General features: G+C 37.1%; 1 protein-coding gene across 5 annotated transcripts; it reads right to left on the reverse strand.

Moving 5' to 3' along the window:
- Positions 1-1271: 1271 nt before the first annotated feature.
- Positions 1272-20683, reverse strand: LOC129576755 (putative ferric-chelate reductase 1 homolog). Of its 5 annotated transcripts, XM_055462346.1 has the most exons (12): positions 20451-20681; positions 19822-20044; positions 5012-5307; positions 4714-4868; positions 4235-4412; positions 3863-4171; positions 3620-3776; positions 3331-3557; positions 3018-3261; positions 2818-2930; positions 2231-2356; positions 1272-2121 (listed from the first exon to the last, which is right to left on the reverse strand). In XM_055462346.1, the coding sequence occupies exons 3-12, from the start codon at positions 5294-5296 to the stop codon at positions 1984-1986; spliced, it is 1932 nt and encodes a 643-aa protein (XP_055318321.1). In that variant the 5' UTR covers positions 5297-5307; positions 19822-20044; positions 20451-20681; the 3' UTR covers positions 1272-1983. The 5 variants fall into 5 exon arrangements, with proteins under 5 accessions (XP_055318321.1, XP_055318322.1, XP_055318323.1 ...); XM_055462347.1 differs by lacking the exon at positions 19822-20044 and having other exon boundaries at positions 20451-20683; XM_055462348.1 differs by lacking the exon at positions 19822-20044 and having other exon boundaries at positions 20502-20520.
- Positions 20684-22050: the final 1367 nt, after the last annotated feature.

Below are 22050 nucleotides of genomic sequence, written 5' to 3' on the forward strand. Positions count from 1 at the left end.
ATATGGCTCGAATGAGGAGGTGATTGCCGAAACTGAAGCCTATTTTGAGGCCAAGGACAAATCGTTCTACAAAACTGGTATCGAAAAGCTAGAAAGGCGTTGGAATGATTGTATCACTCTAAAAGGGGACTATGTTGATGAATAAAATTGAATTTTGGCAAAAAAATGTTGTTTTCCTACTTAGGCTCGGGACTTATTGACCGATGTGTTAATTATGAAAACGTTTGTCGAAAGGACACAGCAAAAGATTGTAACGATAAACTACTTGTTGGTGAGCCTTATATTTGACTCTCCTTGTTTATTATTTTACCAATAGAAATATAAAAAGAATTAACTCAACAACATTTTGAATTCAATGATATTTCTTCCAGGATCGCATTCTTCCAGGATGTTGACAAGTGTATTTATCATATTGCAAATATTTTTGCGCCAACGCAATTGAATTGCATTTGCCATCACATGAGCCATGAACTGGAGCAACGTCACGATGAACGGTCACTTGTCAAATTACACCGGTTCAACTCACAAAAAAATGAGTATGTCGAGACATGCTCAAAATCAAAGAGTAATTACTCTGAGTATATACTCTCTTACTCAAAGAGTAGTCACTCATAGTATTAATGAGTATGAGAGTAGGTCGAAACTTACTCATTTTAAAAATGATTGAGTAAGAGAGTATATAGCGATTTCGCCCACCTGTATACCTAACATTATTGATGCAAATTTATGAAGAAGCTATTCAAAGGATGTTCATACTGAAATGCTAATGCAAAATAAAACTAAATTTCATCAATAAACATTGTTGTTCCCTGAATATTTGTGATTATGTCATCTTTGTCTTTTCTTGAATCATTCGAAAGAATTTTCACATTGAAAAAACGTTTTAGGCACTTTGATTTTATTGGAAGAATAATATTGAAAATGAGTGACGAAAGAATTGAAGTCGTTCGAGATTAAACATTTTTTTTTTATCATTTGCGCTTATTCTTTGTACGGCTGAGTTCTTCAATAATCAAATATTGGTCAATTTCGCTTCCATCGAAATAGTACTCGGTTTTTAGAATATCAATTGTCATTTATCATAAAATTAAAAATGGATTTCAAAGAATTGGACGGTTTGGTCTTCATTAGAATATGTCGAATTGTGAACGGTCTCCATTCGATCGATGACTGCAATCAACTTTAATTTTTTTTTGTAAATAACCATCTTACCTCTTTAAATCCGCTTCCTTCAATGATCAAACTAGAAAAAAATAAATAAAACAACTTGATTTTATGTTACACATATATTTCTCGTAGTTTCTAGTGTCCTGTATATTTTAGCGTCTTTCATCACGTTCATTTCTCGTCAATGAACGAATGTGTGAAATGATTCATTGCATTATTTAAATAGTTTTTATTTTGTTCTAAATTTACAATTAGAATATTACACATATACAAAAGCTAAAGTCGTCCTTAAAATGAATTTATTCGTGCATTTTGGTTATAAGTTAGCTTTTGCTTGGACGGTGAAAAATATAGCACACAATAAATTCTTCGATCAACTACATTCACTCACGCACACATTGCTTTCACACAAAAAAAAATCCTTTCATTCAGTCAAACATATTCGAGACGACGACCGCACATTTCAAAATAGTAAATGATGTCCCATGGACAATGATTTAAAAAAAAAAAAAGAGAAAGTGATTGAGAGATATGCAGACAGAAAAAGATAGAGACATAGTAAAATAATATGCGGTATACGGACTACAGGTCTTTGTTCTAGTTTCGGTGTATCATTATTTAGAAATAAATATGCGACTCATTTCAATGGTGTCGCTTGCCATGTCTTCTGTTACTGCTGCTGGGTTTTTTGTTTGTAAAGCTATTGTTCATTCTTGCAGCGAATCTAAACCGATAATATCATATCTGATCTAGTAGTGTATACATGTTTACTATGCATTTACGATTGTTTTGTTTTTGTTTTGTTTATGGCTAGAACTAGTTTTCACTCATATTTTGCAGTGATTTAATGGCATCTTGAATTGGTGCGAATACAGCAATCAATACGAGAACCACCACGAACATTATCACAATGACTAAATAAATCGTGAGAATGATTTTACGCAATCCCGAGAACTGTAAAGAGAAAAATAAATCAAGAAAATTAATTCATGACCAAATTGACAATGATGATGAGTTTGAGAATAAAGAGGTTTGAACATTCCAATCGATGCAAGTCGCTTACCGGTGCATCCAATTTGCGCTCTTTCATACTGCTTCGGGATGGTGACATATCAGCCATTGGGAAATTGTTGACACGTTGAGCGCTTCGTTCGCTGACACAGCCACAAATCTGAATCCAAGAGAAAATCTAATGATAATTACATTTGGACATTGGTGCATGTATCAGATGATTGGTAGAGGGATAGGGTGATTAGTAACAAAATTAACCATTGAAAAATTGAAAGACATGGAAATGTATGATTATAAACACGAGGACAAAATACAGTGTGGAAAGTAGAAAAGCAAAAGCAAGCCACATTCAGAACAACACAAACATTTATGTACAAAAAGGGATGGCAACCATTAGTTTTTCGCTAATATTAATTGATTTTGACAAAAAAAAAACTTGCGCAAAAGCTAATGGTTTACATCCGTGAATTCAAGCCATTTCAAGAATGGTGTATGAATTCGTCATACATGTACTTGGTATTCTTCGCATTGATAGATCCAAAAAAAATGGTTTCTCTGATATGATTTTGAAGAACTTTGCCCAGCAAATGCATGAAAAAGCGATAAAAGCGTGCAATGTATGGATTTCAGTGAACTCACCGAAAGCACCAAATGAACGATCACATGGAAGGCAACGAATGCAACGAGAATCCAATCGAACCAACTTGGGAGTTCGGCTTTAGTCAATTTCACGGCAAAGAAGATCGTCACAACTAGGAAATGAAAAAAAAAAAATTTAATGATTGAACGAATATGGTTTTGATTATGCTGGAGATAATGTCTATGAACAGCAGACTTACTTGCAAGAATGTGTGCAACATTGCCACCAAGCCAATGGAGCCAATTGAAGATGGGACGTTTGCTGGAAGTTGGAGCTGGACGGAATAAAGCGCCGAATGGTTGCAGGAAACAAACAATTGTTGTTATCGTTCCAAGAATAGCATGTGGATTATCTTCGGCTGACCAGGCACCAAGTTCAACGAAAATCAACACAAATGCAGCTATTGTCAATGCCCATGTTAGGATCATGAACATTCGATGCCACTAAAATGAGATGGCATAATTTAATTTGAACGTTTGTATTTTTTTTTTCTTCTCTCTTGTGACACTTACAGCAAACCATTGATCCTTGCCGCACAACTGGCTTCCGACCCACGTTTGTTTGAAGTAACGTGCTAGCAAAATGCCAATCGAAGCCGTTCCAATCCATGCAGTTATCATAAATGCAGCATGCAAGCGTAAGAATAACTTTGAAGCTCCACCGAAAACACCGACATCGGCTAAATAGCTTGGAGATCCAGATGCAATGCGTCCAATATCGTGATAGCCAACACTGTTTGCTGTATTGAAATCCAATTTGATAAGAAATATTGTGGCGATGTAGAGATTTTGAAAAACTTACGTTTCAAACTGCTACCCGATGCAACCAACAAGTGGTATTTGTTATTTATCAAATCGAAGTTATTGCCGAGGATATTTGTTCGTGGTTCACGCAAAATTCGACAGTAAATCACACCATCGACATACGAGGCATCCAAAAGACGGATCATATTTTGTGGCTGAAATCGAATAAAATCGTTGGAATTTAATAAATGCAATCAATTGTCAACTAATAATTGGATCAAATTGCAAAAAATTCACATACAACTCCTTGACGCGTAACGCCAAGATTTGGACGTGGCATTGTCCAAGATGTGTATGCACGAATTTGGCCAGCTTCTGGAACACATTCCATCACCGAATCGTCACCCATTTTGTCATCATTGGACAATGCAACCGCCACGTAGGCTGGATTATCTCTTGGACTCGATTTAATTTCAAATTCATACCGTTCGCCACGAACAATTGACGTGGCAACCGTTTGACATGATTTTGAATCGACACAACCATCTGGGAAGCCAAAGCATGATTTCGTTTCACCGCATCCTTCATAGATTGGATCAAATTGACGTTCCTAGATTTGAATGGGTTCGATGTTAGTCGCATTGCTTTCAATTTTTAATATTGATTGACTTACATATTGATCATTGCTGATTGGAACATAGTTGGGAATGGCTTCCTTGTATGGTGGCCGTCTGGTTGATGGGCTCACTGGTCGGCCATACGCTGGTACTGGAACATTTCGGGAAATAACATTGATCACAGGCGATTCGATACCAACCCAAAACTTGGCATATTCTTGAGCAACTGTAGCACTATTTGTTAGATGAAGAAAAAAAAAATATTTGTATTTTAAGTTAAAAATAACGTTGAATTTCTAACGTAAGGAGTGAAAATAAAACTATTTTTGAGTAACAAAAAGGAACAGGTTTTTCGAAACCCGCGAGCAATCCGGAAAATATCTCTCAGAACATGACTAATCCAAATTTTGAATCCCAGCAACAAAAGAATGTACCTCTGAATGTATTCAGAGATAATTGAATCAGAACAAGAATAGTGGGGTTTCCCCATATTTTTGCGTAGAAAAAAAGAAACAAGAAAAAAATCTTTACTTACTTGAACACAATATCACCCAAAAAGTCCGATGGTGCTTGCCATTGCAGTGAAATACCCGATTTTGGTGATGGTGATGTGTGTGTAGCAGTGTTGTCAAAACCACCACAGTTGATAAGTTTGGCTTGGTTGTCAGCTGGCGGCGCAAATCGGCCAACCTGAAGAAAATGCAAATGTGATTAAATTTATGAAGTTTTAGGCAAAAATCGAACCTTAAAATTCGATAACTCAAATTAAAAGTCAGAATAAAAGTTTAAGATTGAAAGTAAAATTGAAAGTCAATTTGATCATTGATACTCACCACTTGATATGGTGGATTGATATTTCGTGCATGAATCATAAAACCACCGAATGTGAGTTCCGGTATTTGTGGTTCGATTTCGACACGAAGGATTTGGCCTTGATTGACGGCCACATTGTGTGGCACTATTCGATACGGTGGTCGTGATGAAGATGGCAAAATGCCGCCCCCATGGAATGGTAACAGCGAATGGCACACCGAATCTGGAGCGCCTTGAGGCAGTGTTATGATCGGCTGAAAGCTATATGCTACAAGCAATATGACCACAATTTGCGTACGATACATGTTGATGTGTGCTGAAATGAAAAGAGAAAAAACCAAATAGGTAACATTAACCAACAAAAGCACCTATATTTCCGATATAAATGATTGATGGCAAGAGTACAACAACGGCAAAAGATCAATAAACTTGAGCAACAAAAGGAGAGAATGATCGTTGTAAAGTCGCTCAAATGATTGGTTGCTAAAATTGGCGCTTGAACAGGAACTACAATTTTAAACATCAATTTCGTCATATCCATGGCCCCCACGTGCACACAACCGATACAAAATCATGTTGCAATTGTGCGTGGCGCCAGTGTGTGTGTAATAGAACGTAGAAAATGACAGTGTTTAGCATATTTGCGGTTGGACGGAGTGAACGTTTTAATTGAATTCAATGATTGCGATCAAGAAACAAAAAATCCGCTTGGCTCATTGTCGCATTAATCATCTTGGCGGCGTTGGCCAAGTGACTAACAAATAAATGGCATCAAACATTTGAGCGCTATGCTAACACGTACGCGAATGTGAACCTGTGCACACGCACTGAACGATCGACCTTCACACCGAGCACAAAAATATGCTTAATGCGAAAATGCTTGATTACCGCTTAGTGTGAATAAAAACATATAAGCACGTCACTCACATAACGCATTGAAAAAAAACAAAAGACATAAACAGCTTCAAAGAAGCATTTCAGTGTTTTTTTTCACATTTCCTATTCTTCTCAGCAAAACCAACTGCGGTTCGGTTTTAGATGGAATTTTGCGGTAGTTTATAATCTTTTTGTGTGTGTTATTCGACCGGTGCTCGTCAAAACGATTGCAAACAATGTGCTTGAATAATAGCAATGATCAACAGGGGAAAAAATACACAAAGTTACAACATTTAAAAACCGTTTACTGGGCTTCGCTTTGCTAAATAATCGGCTTTTTCAACGACTCTATCAATTTCCATGACATCAATTCAACGTATTCAGCAGCCAACGGCAATCGTCATTTTGTTTCTTCAAATTTTGCTGTTTTTTTTTTTTCGCGAATGACTATAATTGTAATTAATTACGAAGCATGTGCGCGGGCACAATTGTCATCTAAAAGTTACAAAATGTCGTCGACATTTCACTTTGCCTCTGGCTTCATCATTTTAGTGAGATGGAAAGTGATATGTCGTGTTGCTCATTTTGTTGTAAAAAAAGTTGGCCCCGCTCAATTGATACATTTCAAAATTGGTGCTGTTTTTTCTTCTTTCTATTAATTTGTAAAAATTGTAACCAATCGCATGAATAGCTGTCGGTCACAATCTATTACCCACAAATCGCTCCATATATTCATTTCTCTTTCACTTTTCAAGCATATCGCATCTCGTTGAATTCCATTATCTAACGCAACGTGTGCAGCAGCAACAACAAACTATTATACGAATATCCACCGTAAATAAAACACTTTTCACTTCGATATACGGTTTAATAACACCCAAACCATTTTTTTTCTGCCATTGGTACCATTCACTGACACACTGAAACCGAACACACAGTGTGCGGAGAGCGAGATCATGGTCTCGAAAGAAAAAAAAACCAGACACACACACCCAGAGAGAGAGAGAGAAATGATGAAAGAAATACAAATCAAGAGGCATCGGCGATAAAACTAACAATGATTGTTAGTGTGAAAGAAAACGTTTGCCCTGAAGTCCATGTGAAATGATCAAAAATGATCAAAGTAAAAAAAAATGAAATCAAAATACGCAGCATTGATTTACAGATGAAGTGAGTGTGTGTTTGTATTTCCATTTGAAATTATAACCAAAAATTTAACTCGGAATTGGTTTAGCACACATTCTATTAGCATTCACGCCTGAGATATCGAACTACATCATCATCAATCATCGGCTTAACGAACGATTTTTTGCATCAATTGATGAGATAGCTGTTTAAAAAAAAAATCGTTTGAATTCATATTTCAGAGTGATTTTTGGTCACTCTTGATTGCATGGTCACACACCAGCCAGTCAGTCAGTCGGCCAGTTGGTCTATGATACTTTTTAATTCTTGAGCATTTTCAAGTGTGATGTATTGTATTTTGGTACACAAAACCATGAGTGCACAAAACCATGCGATAATTATGGCTTTTCCTTTTGTTTCGACAACCATCATTTGAATGCCGTCCAGACAAAAGATGGAAAATTATGGAATCTGAGGAAGTCATTTATGACGTCTAACACTCATTTTGACGGGCCAATTTTGGTACTATCCGAATGAATCGAGCAACATAAACAGCTTGAGCAAATGAAAACCATTTCATTTTCCAGCACAATGAACGAAACACATTTACTTCTTCATTTCAGTGATCTGTGTTTTTCGTTGGAGAGTCTTTCATGCGTTGTGTTGTCATGTTGTACACAAACAATACATACTTGAAAGAAAAAATGGAAAGAAAACACTTGAATATATTCAACATATATGCTGTAGTTGAACAAAACGCCTCTTGAAAGAGCGCAATTCAATAGTAATGATGGTTTGTTTTTCTTCAAAATCATGACCTAAGTTAATAAGTTTTCTTCCACTGTGAAATTTTCGATCGAAGAAAAAATAGCAGAAAAGAAATGCGGAGCCAATTCCGAAGTCTTATCACCGAAAATTGTTCAGTTGAACGCTTGTAAAACGAAATGTTCTGTAATTACAAACGAACAAACGGTGTAAATTCAAATGTTATATTTTCGTCCTGGTTTTGTTTGTACTTTGATAATTCTGACCGAGTAAACTTGCTGGAAAATGACCATTCGAACGCCATTTTCAAATGGAAAATCGTCCAAATCGCTGTTCTCTTCGTTTTAAAAGCGTTAAATAACGAATCCACAATGTGTCGTAATTTATTTTATCTGATTGTGTTTAACGTGCAATTATTTATTATTCTTTTTGTAATTCGATTGTAATTGCTGGAAATGCATACACAATTCAAATTACCGAGTTTTAAAAATATGACATGAGATACAAATTGATAGTAATCGCTGTTTTTTTTTCATCAATTAGGAAATATTTTTTTCATATTTGAATTTAAACTTTTTCCATGGTCATGCGTTAACGAGACATAGAGAGATAAAAGATTGGAACAAGTTTGACAATTAATCACTTAAACCGCCTCTGCTAGCCAAATTTAATGAAATTTTAATCGTGTAACTAAGCGTTTATTTCACTTCCGACAATGTTGGTCGTCAAAACCATTCACCGCTGCCTGCTCAAATCCAATTTGATTAATGGCATATTTGATCGTTTCAAAATCAAATACATGCACGATCACTGAATTGACATATAATCGATTCCGATTGAAACCAATTCGATTTATTATTGAAATGAATTTGAAGCATGTGAACTTTACGTCTCTAACGTAAACAAGTGCATTCAATCCCGCTTATAATGCGATCAAGGTGTGCATTCCATGGTTGTTGCCGTGATAAGGTCGTGAGCTTGCTCTCTGTATTTACCGAGAAAAAAAAACACATCAAACCAAGCAGCCAAACGAATGGCCATAGAAAAATATGCGGCAAAATACACACAAAAACACATCATCAAAATCCATTTTATGATTTCAAACCGTATGGAAGACATATGAATCCATTTCAGATTGTTATACAATTTCGCACGAATGCACACAGATAAATACACGTGTTTTATGCATGAAATTAACTGAATAAATGAACTGAATAAAATATTTATATACTGAAAATTGAATCAAATATAAGTGCTGCTGCTGCTGCTTTTTTATTATTACGTAATCGCACTGACTTGAGCTGGGAATTCACCGCTCGTTTACTCTTGCAAAGGAAAAATATGATGCAAACACTGTTCATTCAGATCGTAGAAAATAAAACTGATTGTTGATACTGTTTGTGCTGAACTTGGTCTTGACTCTGCTAACCGATTTACTTTTCATTTGTGCACGCCTTGATTTATACCTGGCTTTTACTGCCCCAACATGTCTCTCTGTCTGTCGTTTCTAATGAATAATCGTTTGTTTATTGTGTTGCTTAAAGCCACTTGCTTCTGTATGCGACGCATTTTAAAATCAACATTCATTTTCGAAAAGATGTGCCGCCACAGCGACTATATCATAAATGTTGGACAATTAAAGAGCATGCTCGGTGGCCAATTTCAACGATTCCAACGCAGAGAATTTAATTAATACACAATGTAGATGATAAATCGTCTTGAATTATTCGCACGACATAAACACACACGGACAATTTGCAATGAGTCACACTGTGAACAAATAACTTGCGCTAATGTGCTAAAGGCCATCACAAAAAAGTTTCATTTGTTGGCTGGTTTTTTTTTTCATTTGGTTGCGTTCCGCATATTTTTCAATTCACTTATTCATCATCGACGTTGATATATTCAATCGAATCTTTTAAAATTCAATTCTCGACACATGACGTGCACAGCTATTTATGTCACAAACAAACGATTCATCAAAATCAGTTGAATTATTAATCGGTCAACGATATTTGAAAATGACCTGAAAAAAATCTAAAATAATCCCATGTCTCTCACTCTCTTCTGTATGGGACACGTAGTAAAAATCTCACAAGAACTTTGACTTTTATCAAACTTACAGGTTAATTACACGTTGGGCCGGTAACTAACCAATATTTGGATTTTCCGATTGAGAGGTAGGGCGGCTTAGGGGTCATTGGTATTTTGTATGCTTTAGAAAAGGCTTGGACAATAAATGGTCGGAATTTTCATGAAACCTCTAATTTTAGAGTTGGTTAACTTTGATTATGATTGCGGCAGTTCATTTTTCTTTTCTTCTCCATACTTTTTGAACGTCGTCATTTCTCATTTCAACCACATTCTTCTATGATTAGATACGAACGGCGTATCCATCGATGTTCGAGCGTTCTATCCAACTTGAAATATCATAATTAGATGTAATTTTTTCATTAAAAAAAAAATGGAAAAGTTGATCGATTGTAATGGTTCCTTCCATCTACATACTACTTATTCATTCAACGTAAATTAGTTGCATGTGATCGAAAAAATTCACTGTTCTTCTGGTTTTGAGTCTTTTCTCAATCGATTAAATCACACCAAATAAATCTTGTATGAGCTGTCATACTTTGGCTGTTGATCGATTTATCTTGGATAAAATCCAAAGAAAACAATGTCAAACCCTCCAAAACGTTCAATCGAAAAGAGTGAAAGCCAGTAGAAAAAGTGCATTTAAATTCCAAAACATGTCTGTTCTAAACTGGTTTCATAGAAATTTATACAAGAAATTTTTTTTCGGTTGTTTTTCATTGAAACGGTATCGCATTTGTATTTAATGGTTGTCTCATCAATGTGCCAAGCACAATAAAAACTAGAAAAATTCAACGATAAAATCACTTTGTGTGTGTGTGTGTGTCATGGGGAGTCCATAATAATGCATTGGCTTTAGAACACAGTGAAATGTTTGCTGAATTTTATATGAAGTTTCTTTCACGACTCGTTTTATTTTCCGCGTTTTGTTTTTGTCTTCGACTACTTCATTGATTGTATCTTCGTATGTTGTCGTCGCCGTTGTTGTTGATGGCTCATCAAAGCTACAACGATTCACTGGTCGCCCCAGATGTAGTATACGCTTTGTCGAAGAAGCTTGATGATGACGAGAAAATACAAACAAATGGCCTACTTTTCAATTTTATCGTTTGTTCGTTTCACCATGTCACCATCATTTCTGCACCCGTTGGCTCGTTGATCAATGCTCAATTTTCGGTGCATTGAATCCAAAGACCAGGTACACCAATTAAAAATCATTGCGATTGGTTTATTTAAAACGAAATCAATTACCGGAACACAACAAAATTCGAGGAAACAATTTGATTTTTGGCTTATTTCTTGCTTACTACTGTTGTATGGTGCGGCAAACATACCGCGTGCGCTCAGATGCGCGAGCGCATACATTGTAAAAAATTGCAATCGAATGTGACAAAAGAGTGTGCGATCTAAATCAGTTCTTGGTAAAAAAAAAAATGAATCCAATGCTGGTTTTCATCATTAACCATACGCACGCACACTTCGCATTAGCACATTTCGATTGGTGTTGTGACGATATATCAAGTCGAACGGTAGTTGGAATGTTTCACTTTGAAACGCCACAACGATACAAGATTCACAGAGCGCACATTGATACCAAACTAATAGCTACTCGAATTGCAACCGTTGGAGACGCGCGCGCGTGAAAAAATGTCAACGTACCGAATTGTCGTGGTTTTTTTTTCTTCATTTGTAGGTGGAGTACATGACTTTGGCGTTGAATTTTGAATTCGGTTGGCTTTTTCTTTTTTTAACCGTTGAGAATTGAAATCACTGGACTACAAATCAAAAATTTAACCAAAATTTCGATTGTGATATCGTTTAACATAACTTTCAAACACAATTTATCATTTCACTAACGCTTCTTTCTGGTAAAATACCGGATTCTTTTTCCGTAAGCTTTTTGTTTTTCGATAGCATTCTAAGCGATACGTATTTTTGACTGATTTTGATGCGAAAGAGTATATTTGTCATAATTTTATGGTGATTATTTTCAACTCTAACGGTAAATTTCCACTTTTGAAGAGAATAGAGACGAATGACCGAATTGATGGAGTCATCGAACAAACGAGCTCAAAGCTCATGCGTATGATACTTAGCATATAAATTTTTTGTGTAAATTCAATGTGAAGATTTTTTTTGTTAGATATGGAATGTCAACTCGATTTTGATAGAACTAAACATTCACACAGTGTCTTCGGTTTTTCTTGGATATTTATTTTAAAATGAGCTAAATATTTGGTTGAATGGAAGGTGTGAAAGGAAATTAACATAAAATTTGGAAGAATATGAGAAATTTGGAATGGTAGTGCCGATTTGAATGAGTGACATCAATATGAAGGGCCATCGATATAACGACATAACACAGAGTTATGGATTTTAATTTTAAATTCCAAACCAAATAAATGAGATCACATTGGAAAGTCGTCGCGGAATTATATTTACAAGACAAATTGTTTTTTGTCATTGTTCAGAATTTGGGTGGTCGATCGCGATCGATGAAATGCGGAATTCCGCATCGAAGACACAAAACAAAATCGCTTCATGTGGCTCGCCTTTCCCGTGTGTGTGTGTGTTCGTATGCGTGTGCCATGTAACTTATGCAAATGTCGAAGCCAACTAATTGTTCCGCATTGTGTGTACAATGTCCATCCGCCAAAATATTTACAAATTCAGCGAGAATAATTGCAGTGTGCCACATTCAGCCAATCATGCATGTGAATGGACGATAAAAATGGCAAACGCTGGCTGATGTAATCGAACGGACACACAAACCCGTATATCTAAGGGTCATTTACTCGATTCGAAAGCATCGATTCGAAGTGGAAATGTGAATTTAAAAACGCGAGTGTGACGAACCAACCAACAAACAACAACCAACCATTCATACATAAATAAGCAAAAGGTTGTATTGTTTTACGTTATCGTGTCGAACACCAATTCGAGTCTCTTTTTCATCGCTAATTTTATTCAATCGAAGAACGGTTTACTCTACTCGATCATATCTCATGCTTGTGTGCGTATGCATTAAACCACTGAATTTCGATTTGTCTTCGTCATCATCGTTCGTCGATTTAAACGGGGGAAAATATATATGATGATTGACTAAGTGAATTGCTGCTAATCAAATGAAAGATCTTTGCTCGTAGCTCGAGAGCGACACAAGTTCCGTGTAAAAATCGCGTTCATGCGATTGTTGTATAGCGCGCGCGTTTCCCATTCATTTTCGAGGAGAGTGATTCAGATATAGCGCCTCCGCGATGAAAATACAAAAGCGGCTTTTCCGATTAGCAATGGGTCAACACACAAATTGGCATGGCGCACACTTGCTTGCAGCTATCATGAATTCGATAATATTTATGGTTATGTGTGACAGAGAGGGAGCCGCGCTGAGGAACTACCGATGGCAATCAATCCACCGAAAAAAATAACAGAAGTTGTTGAACTCTCTTTCACTCTCTCGCTCTGGTGCCGTGAGCGGGTGGCTTCCGCTTATTTTTGCTCCCCATTTGTTTGTTATATACGATTTTTCCATGTGCAATGCGCGCACACTGTGTACTGAACACGTTGGCTCTGTTGCTGTGACGCGCTGGAACATCACTATGATGGTAATCACTTGCCACACACTAGAATTGTGGCCACACTAAGTAAATGCCGCGTCATATCACAGCGCGCGAACAGTGCACAGCACACACACACACACACCACCGATATCTTCGTCTATTGAACTATTGTGTATATTTGTTGTGGTTGGACATGTTGTTATGGTCACTTATCGATTGTGTGAACGACCGTTATTTCCAAATAGCTCGTGATTCGAGCAGAGTGGACTATGGTATGGCATGCGGCCAAATCCTGATGCCTGCTTTTATTTATTCATTTAAATTATGACACAGTAAATTTTAGATTTTCCATTTTTACCATTCGGTTCGGCCCTCTTGAAGTGCATATATCAGGCCGGTGATTTCCGAAATAATCATTAATTTGACGCCACTTTTAGATACCTCAATGTGCCAGCCATTACTAATAATCACATCCGATTAATTACGGACAATATGTTAGCTGAAATCGATCGCGATGTTGTTTGTTTCAGAGTAGGCAATTATTTTTGTTTTTTATTTCGTTCCATACAATAATTAACATTTCATTAAAATGCGATTGAGTATCGGGCCTTACTCAAATAATCTCGATTAGATGACTCATTTCATTGGAAATATGACGAATAAATATCAATTCTTAATTGAGAACTATTTCAATTTTGCAATTTCTGTCGACAATTAGCACCAATTAACTAATCACTTTCCATACAGCACCGGAATGCATCTTGTTTTGTTCTATGCCATGATTTCATACCGATTCACTGTTATTATTTGCATTATTTTTATTTTGCTGTAAATTCTCTTTCGTTATTGTTATTCGGTTGTTGTTGAAAAAGATATAGTGCATGGCAGACAATAACATCATGCATAAATCAAATCCAAACAAATCAACATGAATCATTCCGTAGAATTAATAAAGAGAGAGAGAGAGAGAGGGAGAGGAGCAGGTAGAATAAGAGGAAAGCGAATGATGCAAAAATTAAACCACAGTCGCCGCCGTTGTCATCATCATCAACATCGAATGGCAAACGAAAGTGAGGCATTACGCCCAAACGTGAAATTACAACACTTTTTTTTCTACCATCCAATCCATCCGCACACACACACACATACAACAGTTCATCATGCGATGTAAATGAACCGCACAAATTCATAGTTATAATCAAAACATTACACCAACACACGATTTGTGCTTTTTGTTTTCGTTATTTGCATTTTAGCCGATCCAACCGACTAGACTGGATGGAAGTGAAAGAAGAAGAAGACTGCAGAAAATCACAGTCTATTGTTTGGGACCGTGTGTGTCGTGCATGAAAGCACAGCACGTGAAAATCCAAATAAAAATTAAAAGGCAGCGACACATCCAATCGGCGTCACTGTTGTTACACACGCTGTTGTATCTTCTGCATTTCATGTTGGCTGCTTCATTGTTTCCTCTCGATGCATGAAATTCGATGTCGGTTACGTAAATGTAATGATAATTTGGAAATTCACATCGCTATATGGCAATCGCCGACTCAGAATATGGTGTGTCACAATCATTTCGCGCCTTCAATCGCGACAAACTTCAACGTCAATCAACGACCCAGCGACGGCCACAATGACGACGACGACGATGACGATGGCGGTGGCGGTGGCGACGAAGAAAAAATTTTGAAATTTTTGACATCATTTCATTTGACTTTAGTTCTCAATGTCAATGCGCACAAATTCTTATAAATCTGAAAAGACAAAGTCAAAGATCGAATATATCCCGTTCCTTTTTTTTCGATTTGTCGTTATTTTTTTACATTATTTCCTCTCCATCTAATGTCAACGGGCATTTAATTTGTCTGTGCACAAATCGCTTTTATCTCGTAACGACAGCTTTGTCTTCATGAATTTAGCGACGGTATATGCTTTTTATGACGAAAAATTTAACGACAGTTCTTAATTTAACATTTCAACAGAACCTTGAAATCAATTGATAAAATTCTCCGTTGGATCGAATGGTTTCGATTGCCTTCCTTTCGTCGAAACCGTCTCAAGTCAAGTAAAACCGTATCTGAAGTGATCTATCCACAATTTCGAAAGGCAAATCTCTCTTCTATACATACCTTATTGGTTTTAATCCATCTACCATTTTGCAGCCAATAGCAACTCAGTAATTTGCAGAAAACTATTCGGCACTGAAATTATAGCAAACAACAAAGAATCGGCCTTGAGCATGACAACCACACATAATTCGGCATTAAAATTAATGCTCAACTACCAGAAATTCATTCTCAAATCCAACTGACCATGTTGTTGTATTATAAATGGATTGCGGTTCTATTTTTTTTTTTCATTCGGTCGATATAAGAAACTGTCAATGGCGACAACAATGTGTGGTGTTGCCTCACCGCATCGCATGCATTACCAATGCCCCAAAAGTGTTTGAACTCTATTGTCGATTTTAATCAGATTCGGGTGAGTTTCTAAGTTGCTGAGTTAGTAGTCATTTGGCGGATATTTGGTTTTCTTTAATAAATTAGTGATTGTGTGTGTATGTGCGAGAGCGTGATGAAGCGTTTTCATGGTGGAAAAGTCGGACGATACAAGAAACTGTGCCTTTTTCCCCTCGCGCACACAAAATAACCTAACCATTCGGTTTATCGTTCGAAATTGTTATTGTAGACATGCTCATGAAATAACACTTTAACAAATGCAATTCGAATCGCACTTTGTGTGCTGGTCATTTTGATTGCGTGAATACTATCAAACCATTCGAGTTATTTGATTAAATTTCGTTTTCATGTTCTTTCGATTGGCCCGAAATGCCGTTCGACTTTCGTCAAATCGTTTCATATACGTAAACACCAAATGTTTATGTTTCGGCATTAAAATCGTTGGTCGTGGGTTATTTTCTTTGAGAGGTAGGTAGGTAGGTAGGTAGTATGATTGCGTGCACCTGCACATACGTCAAATATCGCTAATGAATGAACATCAATTTTTCTATCGTCCGTTTACTGGAAAATTGGAATTCATGCATGTTAAATTGCGGCGGCTTTGTTTTCCTTTATGCCTCGTGTGTGTATGCATTGTTTTTTCCTTGGCTTTCCTTAGCCCCGGAAATCGAGTCAAATGTCGCAAGACAGAGAAAACCAGGCTCAGGCAACAACAACAATGCGAACAATTTGGTTCACTTTGACTTTTCACTTACAAACACTTATCACATTCGATCGCATGTTTGAACATGATCGAAACGCTCTTCGTTTCTCTACACAAAAACCCCATTTATGAACTCAATACTTCATTTTCAATCAATTTTCCACATATTTATTTCGCATTAGCCTTGTCTACACGATTCAGTTTCAATTGTCAATAGCCCGCCGCAAACACATATCGCGATGCTGCTAAGAATCGTCACGATTTTTTCTGCTGCTGTGACCGCTGCCACCACCGCGTCTGTATGGAACATCAGAGCATGTGTACGGTGCATATTTATGTATGCCATTTGGGTTTGGAGCGCACCATTTAATCAATAGCGATGATGCCATTTTAAGTGAAACTTAAATCGAAGTAGAATTTCCATTATGTATGCGTTTCGAGTGTAATTCGTGAACATGTCCCATTCATAATCAAATCCAACCCGACTGGCTGGCTGGCTGGTTGACGAAAAACGACATGAGCAACAGTAATGCAACGAAAAGATTTATATTGATGAAGAAAAAAAAAATATACAAGGCATGACAACCGAATGCCATTAATGTGCGCGATGATATGCTTTTAATGCACACTTCTCGCAAGTGCGCAAAGAAACATTCAAAGTTACGGTTTGCATGTAACACAAGGTGAACAAGTCATTGCTTTGAAAGAATGCACTGAATTCGGTACACGACAGGGCTGCTGCTGCTGTTGTTGCTGTTACAACTCATTTAGATTACGACAAAGTATGCGTGCTCACAATTGAATTTACTTTTTAAAAAAATCGTATGCGATTAGATTTGATGGTGACGAAGCCAATGGACATGGCTTTTAAAGAGGGAGAACCGCACTGTGGATTTCGAAATATTTGCGATGAGTGGCAATTAATGTGCCAGCTGAATGTGTCTGCGTTACATGTAATGTACCCCGTGTGAAATTGATGTCAACACACACACACACACACACATAGAATACGGCCTTCAGGAACCTCACAAACCAAAATGAATCAAAGACGAAAAAGTGGCCAACACATTGGTCTTTTGCATGCGTGGCGCATTTTAACATTTTCACACACTTTGAGTGAAAACATGCACCTGAATAATATGTTTTGTTTATAAAACCCTCTTTTTTCGTTGACTCAGAAAAAAGGTTTGAGGTTAAAATGGTCGGCAAAAGAGTGTGGCTCGATCCCATTATCTGCTCTGTAATTTGTATTATCGCTTTGCTGTTTTGCATTCAGCACATGGCATTTCAGACCATGCTGGCACACATTTTAAGCCAATTTCTTCTTTGGTTGTTGAGTATGCACTTCTGGGGCGATATCATGCCATACCTACAGAAAAAAAGTCATGTGTGGCACATTTCTTTCCTTTCTTATTCTCCATTTTTTGCACCGTAATTGTGATCTCATGCGTTGCAAGCGTTTGCAGTGTAACCCAAAAAAAAAACGACCAAAACACAGACACAGACAAAGTAAATGCAATAAATCCATCAGCATTTCTTTTTTATGGACCAGTGCTGATCATGATATCACTGCAAATATGGCGGTTTTGAAAACAGGTTGAAACAGAAAACAAAGCCACTCTGCTCCGGCATTGGCGGTGGAAATCGAGAGCGGCTTCATATCCAATTACCGTGGTGTGTGTATATGTGTTGTGTCAAAGCACTTAACCGCTGCTCGATCGGCTTCAAAAATGATCCCATTTTATGAATTGATTCATGAAATGCATCCGCAGAAGCAGCGTATTGTGTGAGTGAATTGCGGCAATTCAATTTCGTACCTTAAATCCACGATGCATTTGATTAAGTTGTTATTGACATCAAAACTTGTTTGTTTATGTATGGTAATTTATCAAAAGACTTTTTAAAATAAAACCATTTCCGTAAGATGGCCACAGCCCAACAGACGGTTAGCATACAAAAACATTTCACATGTGAAATGGGCTTTGCTCCAACGAAAGTAAACGCTGATTGTTAGCCTCACAGATACCTAAACTACACTGACTCAATTCCGACTCTTAATCACTATGATTTAATGCTAATGATCGGTGTAAAAGTCATTTGTGCAGTTTAAACAAATTATAAACGCAAAACTTTCCTCTGGCATCGGTCTTCAGTGTGCGTTGCGTTGTTTCTTTCTTTCTTTTTCTTCGTTATTTGCAACATACGGCGTACGTGTGAGCCGAACACAGACATTCAACGTTGCACAAAATGCAATTCACCCATTTCGATCGTTATCACTGATCATTTATGATCGTTATTATATATCGATTGAGTACACACTCCTGATGCTCACTTTTTCTGTTGTCGTCGTTGTTGTTGTTTTGCGGTTGTGAAACGGAATGCGATTGAGAAGAGTTACAAACATTTTCACACTACACATCGCCAAGTTTTTTTTTTTCCTTTTTCTTGTTATTTTTTTCGGATTTTTTTTTTGTTTTTGTTCGGAGTTTAATCCATCGATGTTGACATCGAATATCAGAGAGACTAAAATTACACGCATATCAAATAAGACTGCAATCAAGTGGCAAGAGCGTGAGATAGATAGAGAGGAGTAGCCAGAAAAACATACATAGAATCAAAATGAAATTCAAAACCCGTTCTCTCTCTCTCTCTCTCTCTCTCTCTCTCTCTCTCTCTCTTGTTTACTATCATCGCTTGTTTGTGTTGATTCTTTCCAATTCAATCGTCTCTTTCTCGAAAACACCAATCAATATCATTTCTGCCGCGTATATGTACAAATTCCAAGTTTGTAAAATCGACAAGCACATTTGAATATCAACAATTTGAGAATATTAAAACGAATGAAACGATGAAGACGAAGGGAAAGAAGCAGTAGGGGAAAAAATTGGAAGCAGCAAACAAATCAACACACAACTTGCATACGCGTCCAATTTACTTATCACCGAAATGACGATGTGCCACTCACACATTTTTAATTGTCGATTGTTGAATTTGTATGCTGTTGTTTTACGCAAAAAAAGTTGTATTAGGTTCAAATTATGTGCTTATTCTCTTTTTTTCACCTTCAATCAAATGATGTGTTATATTGCTGTGTGTCGCGCGACGATTTTTTATAGTGTTAATCGTAGCAACATCACGCTTGGCCAATTTGTACCGCGATTGTTTTTTTCATTTCCTTCCGATGTTGTAAAATAAAACGAAGAAATAATCGGCCACCGCTAAAGTGACAATTGTTTTTATGGACTTACATTTATTTCCCTAGTTTATTGATGAATTTCGTCTAAATCCCCGGATTTAATTGATCAAGCACATGGATCTTGATTAAAAATGCACTCAATTTATCACTTTCTCAATGATGAAGCTGAGATTTGTGAGCGTGTTTACAAATGTTATTCTCAATATGCCACCCTTTATTATTGAACAAAAAATCAACTGCAATTGCGTAGTCTTTGCAATTATGTTTCACGAAGGCTATCAATTAAAAAAAAAACTGAATGAAACCAATTAAATGAAAATAACAACAGAACCGAGATTCTTGTTCACAACACACTCTGACACACGGTAGCACACAACTCTTTCTTTCAGTCTATCTCAATTGGTGTGTAAACAAAATGCGAATAACATTTGCGATTCTATTTCTTTTCTTTTTTCTCTTCTGCTTGTCTTCTCAACTGCACGATTCTCAACACAAAAGTATCATGCGTTTCTCATTTGTGTTCTCTCTCTTTAGTGCACACTCTCAATTTGTAGGCTCTGATTCACGTCGAGAACATTTGCTACTTGATACTTTTATCATTCAATAGAAAACGAAACCAGCAACGAGCTACGAAAATAGACGGAAAAAACAAAAACAACACTCCAAATTCACGAGATTCACCTTACTGCGCGCGAGAGATATATAGAGAGACGTTTGAACACTTTAACTTACAACTGAAGACTAACACCGAACGGAATGTGTAGCCAAAAACCGATTTTTTAAAAAGTGAACCAGCAGTAACATAAACCTCTTCGACTCTTGTCTGCCCCGTTTACAATACAACAAAGTCGATAACGCTAGAGCTATGCTGCTGTTGCTGCTTGCTTGCTCGCTCGTTCGCCTCTCTCGGTCGCTGTAAGTGGCTGGTACGTTTGTGTTTGTGTGCTGAAGTCATGCTACATTCAATGCTTTACTCTTTCAACGCGTTTTGTATTTAGGCTGCAAAGCACCGCCACACGTTATTCACTTCGCGCTCTTAACTCTGCTGTGTGGAAACTACTCTATTTCTGTCCACGTATTTGTGTTACTGTGCTTACTTGCTTCGGAAATTGAAAATAACCGAGCGGTAAATGGTCATTGCTCATCGCATCGCTTCGTGTTGCGTATTTTCATGAGAGAGAGAGAGAGAGAGAGAGAGAGAACGTTTTTGGTGTGTTATTTTTTTCTTGCTGCTGCTGCTGCTATTGTGGCTGCTAAAGTTGGCTTGCAACATACAGACTAATTATATTCGACTATGGCGTTGGAAGAGAAATCACCAACAGGTTAGGTTTTGTTTGTTGTTGATGTTTTTTTTTCTTATGCTAGCAAAACCAAATCCTTGCAAACATACACACACACACAACCACTTCTTGTTTTGCTTCGTCTCCTTCGTAGTCCAATTTATGCGTCTTTTCGTTCTGGCTGTGCTGGTATGCGTTTGATATTATAGTTTGTTTTTATTCGCTAGCCACCCGGTTGATGCACAGACAAAGCGAAAACAATTTATCTAGAAGAGAGAGGATAAAAAACACACAACATGTATGAATCGAAAGCGATCGGAATTCACGATCGATGCGAAAAAGATTGATCTATGTTCAACGGCTGAATTCTTTACACTACGATCTTCAATGGCGATGTATACAATAGACTTTGAGAATAAAAACGCCTGATTTGCATGTGTACAACTCATTAAAAGCAACGGTTGCATATTGTAAATTAACATCATTTCATCGGTTTATTTATACTCTCTTTCTCCCTCTAACTCTGTGTGTGTGTGTCTTTTTGCATGTCTCTCTCAATGATCATTTAGACAATCACAATATGACCATATTCATCGTCTATTCTCAGAGAATTTACATACAACACACACTTTGCGCTCATTTCATCCAACTGAACGTATGCCTATTGACAATTCGCTGCAACCAATGCCCGTAAACCATTTACATTGCGATCTTTCGTTGCAGTTTGATCTTTGCACATCAATGTGAATGTATTTTTATTTACAGTGTTTAATTGGTTGTACCTATCTTGATTGCGTCGATTTACCACGCTGAAACGATGCGTCATCTGCATCGAAGCATTCGAAAACGTCATCAGAGCTGGGGGGTTTTCCAACCAATTCGCTTCACATATGAGTGCGTTCGTTTCAGAATCAGCCATTTGTTCCATTTTTATTCTAAATATTCGCAAAAAAAAAACAACAACGACAAACAAAAAATTACTCCATTACCACCGCTCACCG

The sequence above is a fragment of the Sitodiplosis mosellana genome, unplaced genomic scaffold (assembly GCF_009176505.1).
Source record: "Sitodiplosis mosellana isolate CC-2019 unplaced genomic scaffold, AAFC_SMos_1.0 Smas_scaffold_6191, whole genome shotgun sequence".
NCBI classification, from domain to species: Eukaryota; Metazoa; Arthropoda; class Insecta; order Diptera; family Cecidomyiidae; genus Sitodiplosis; species Sitodiplosis mosellana.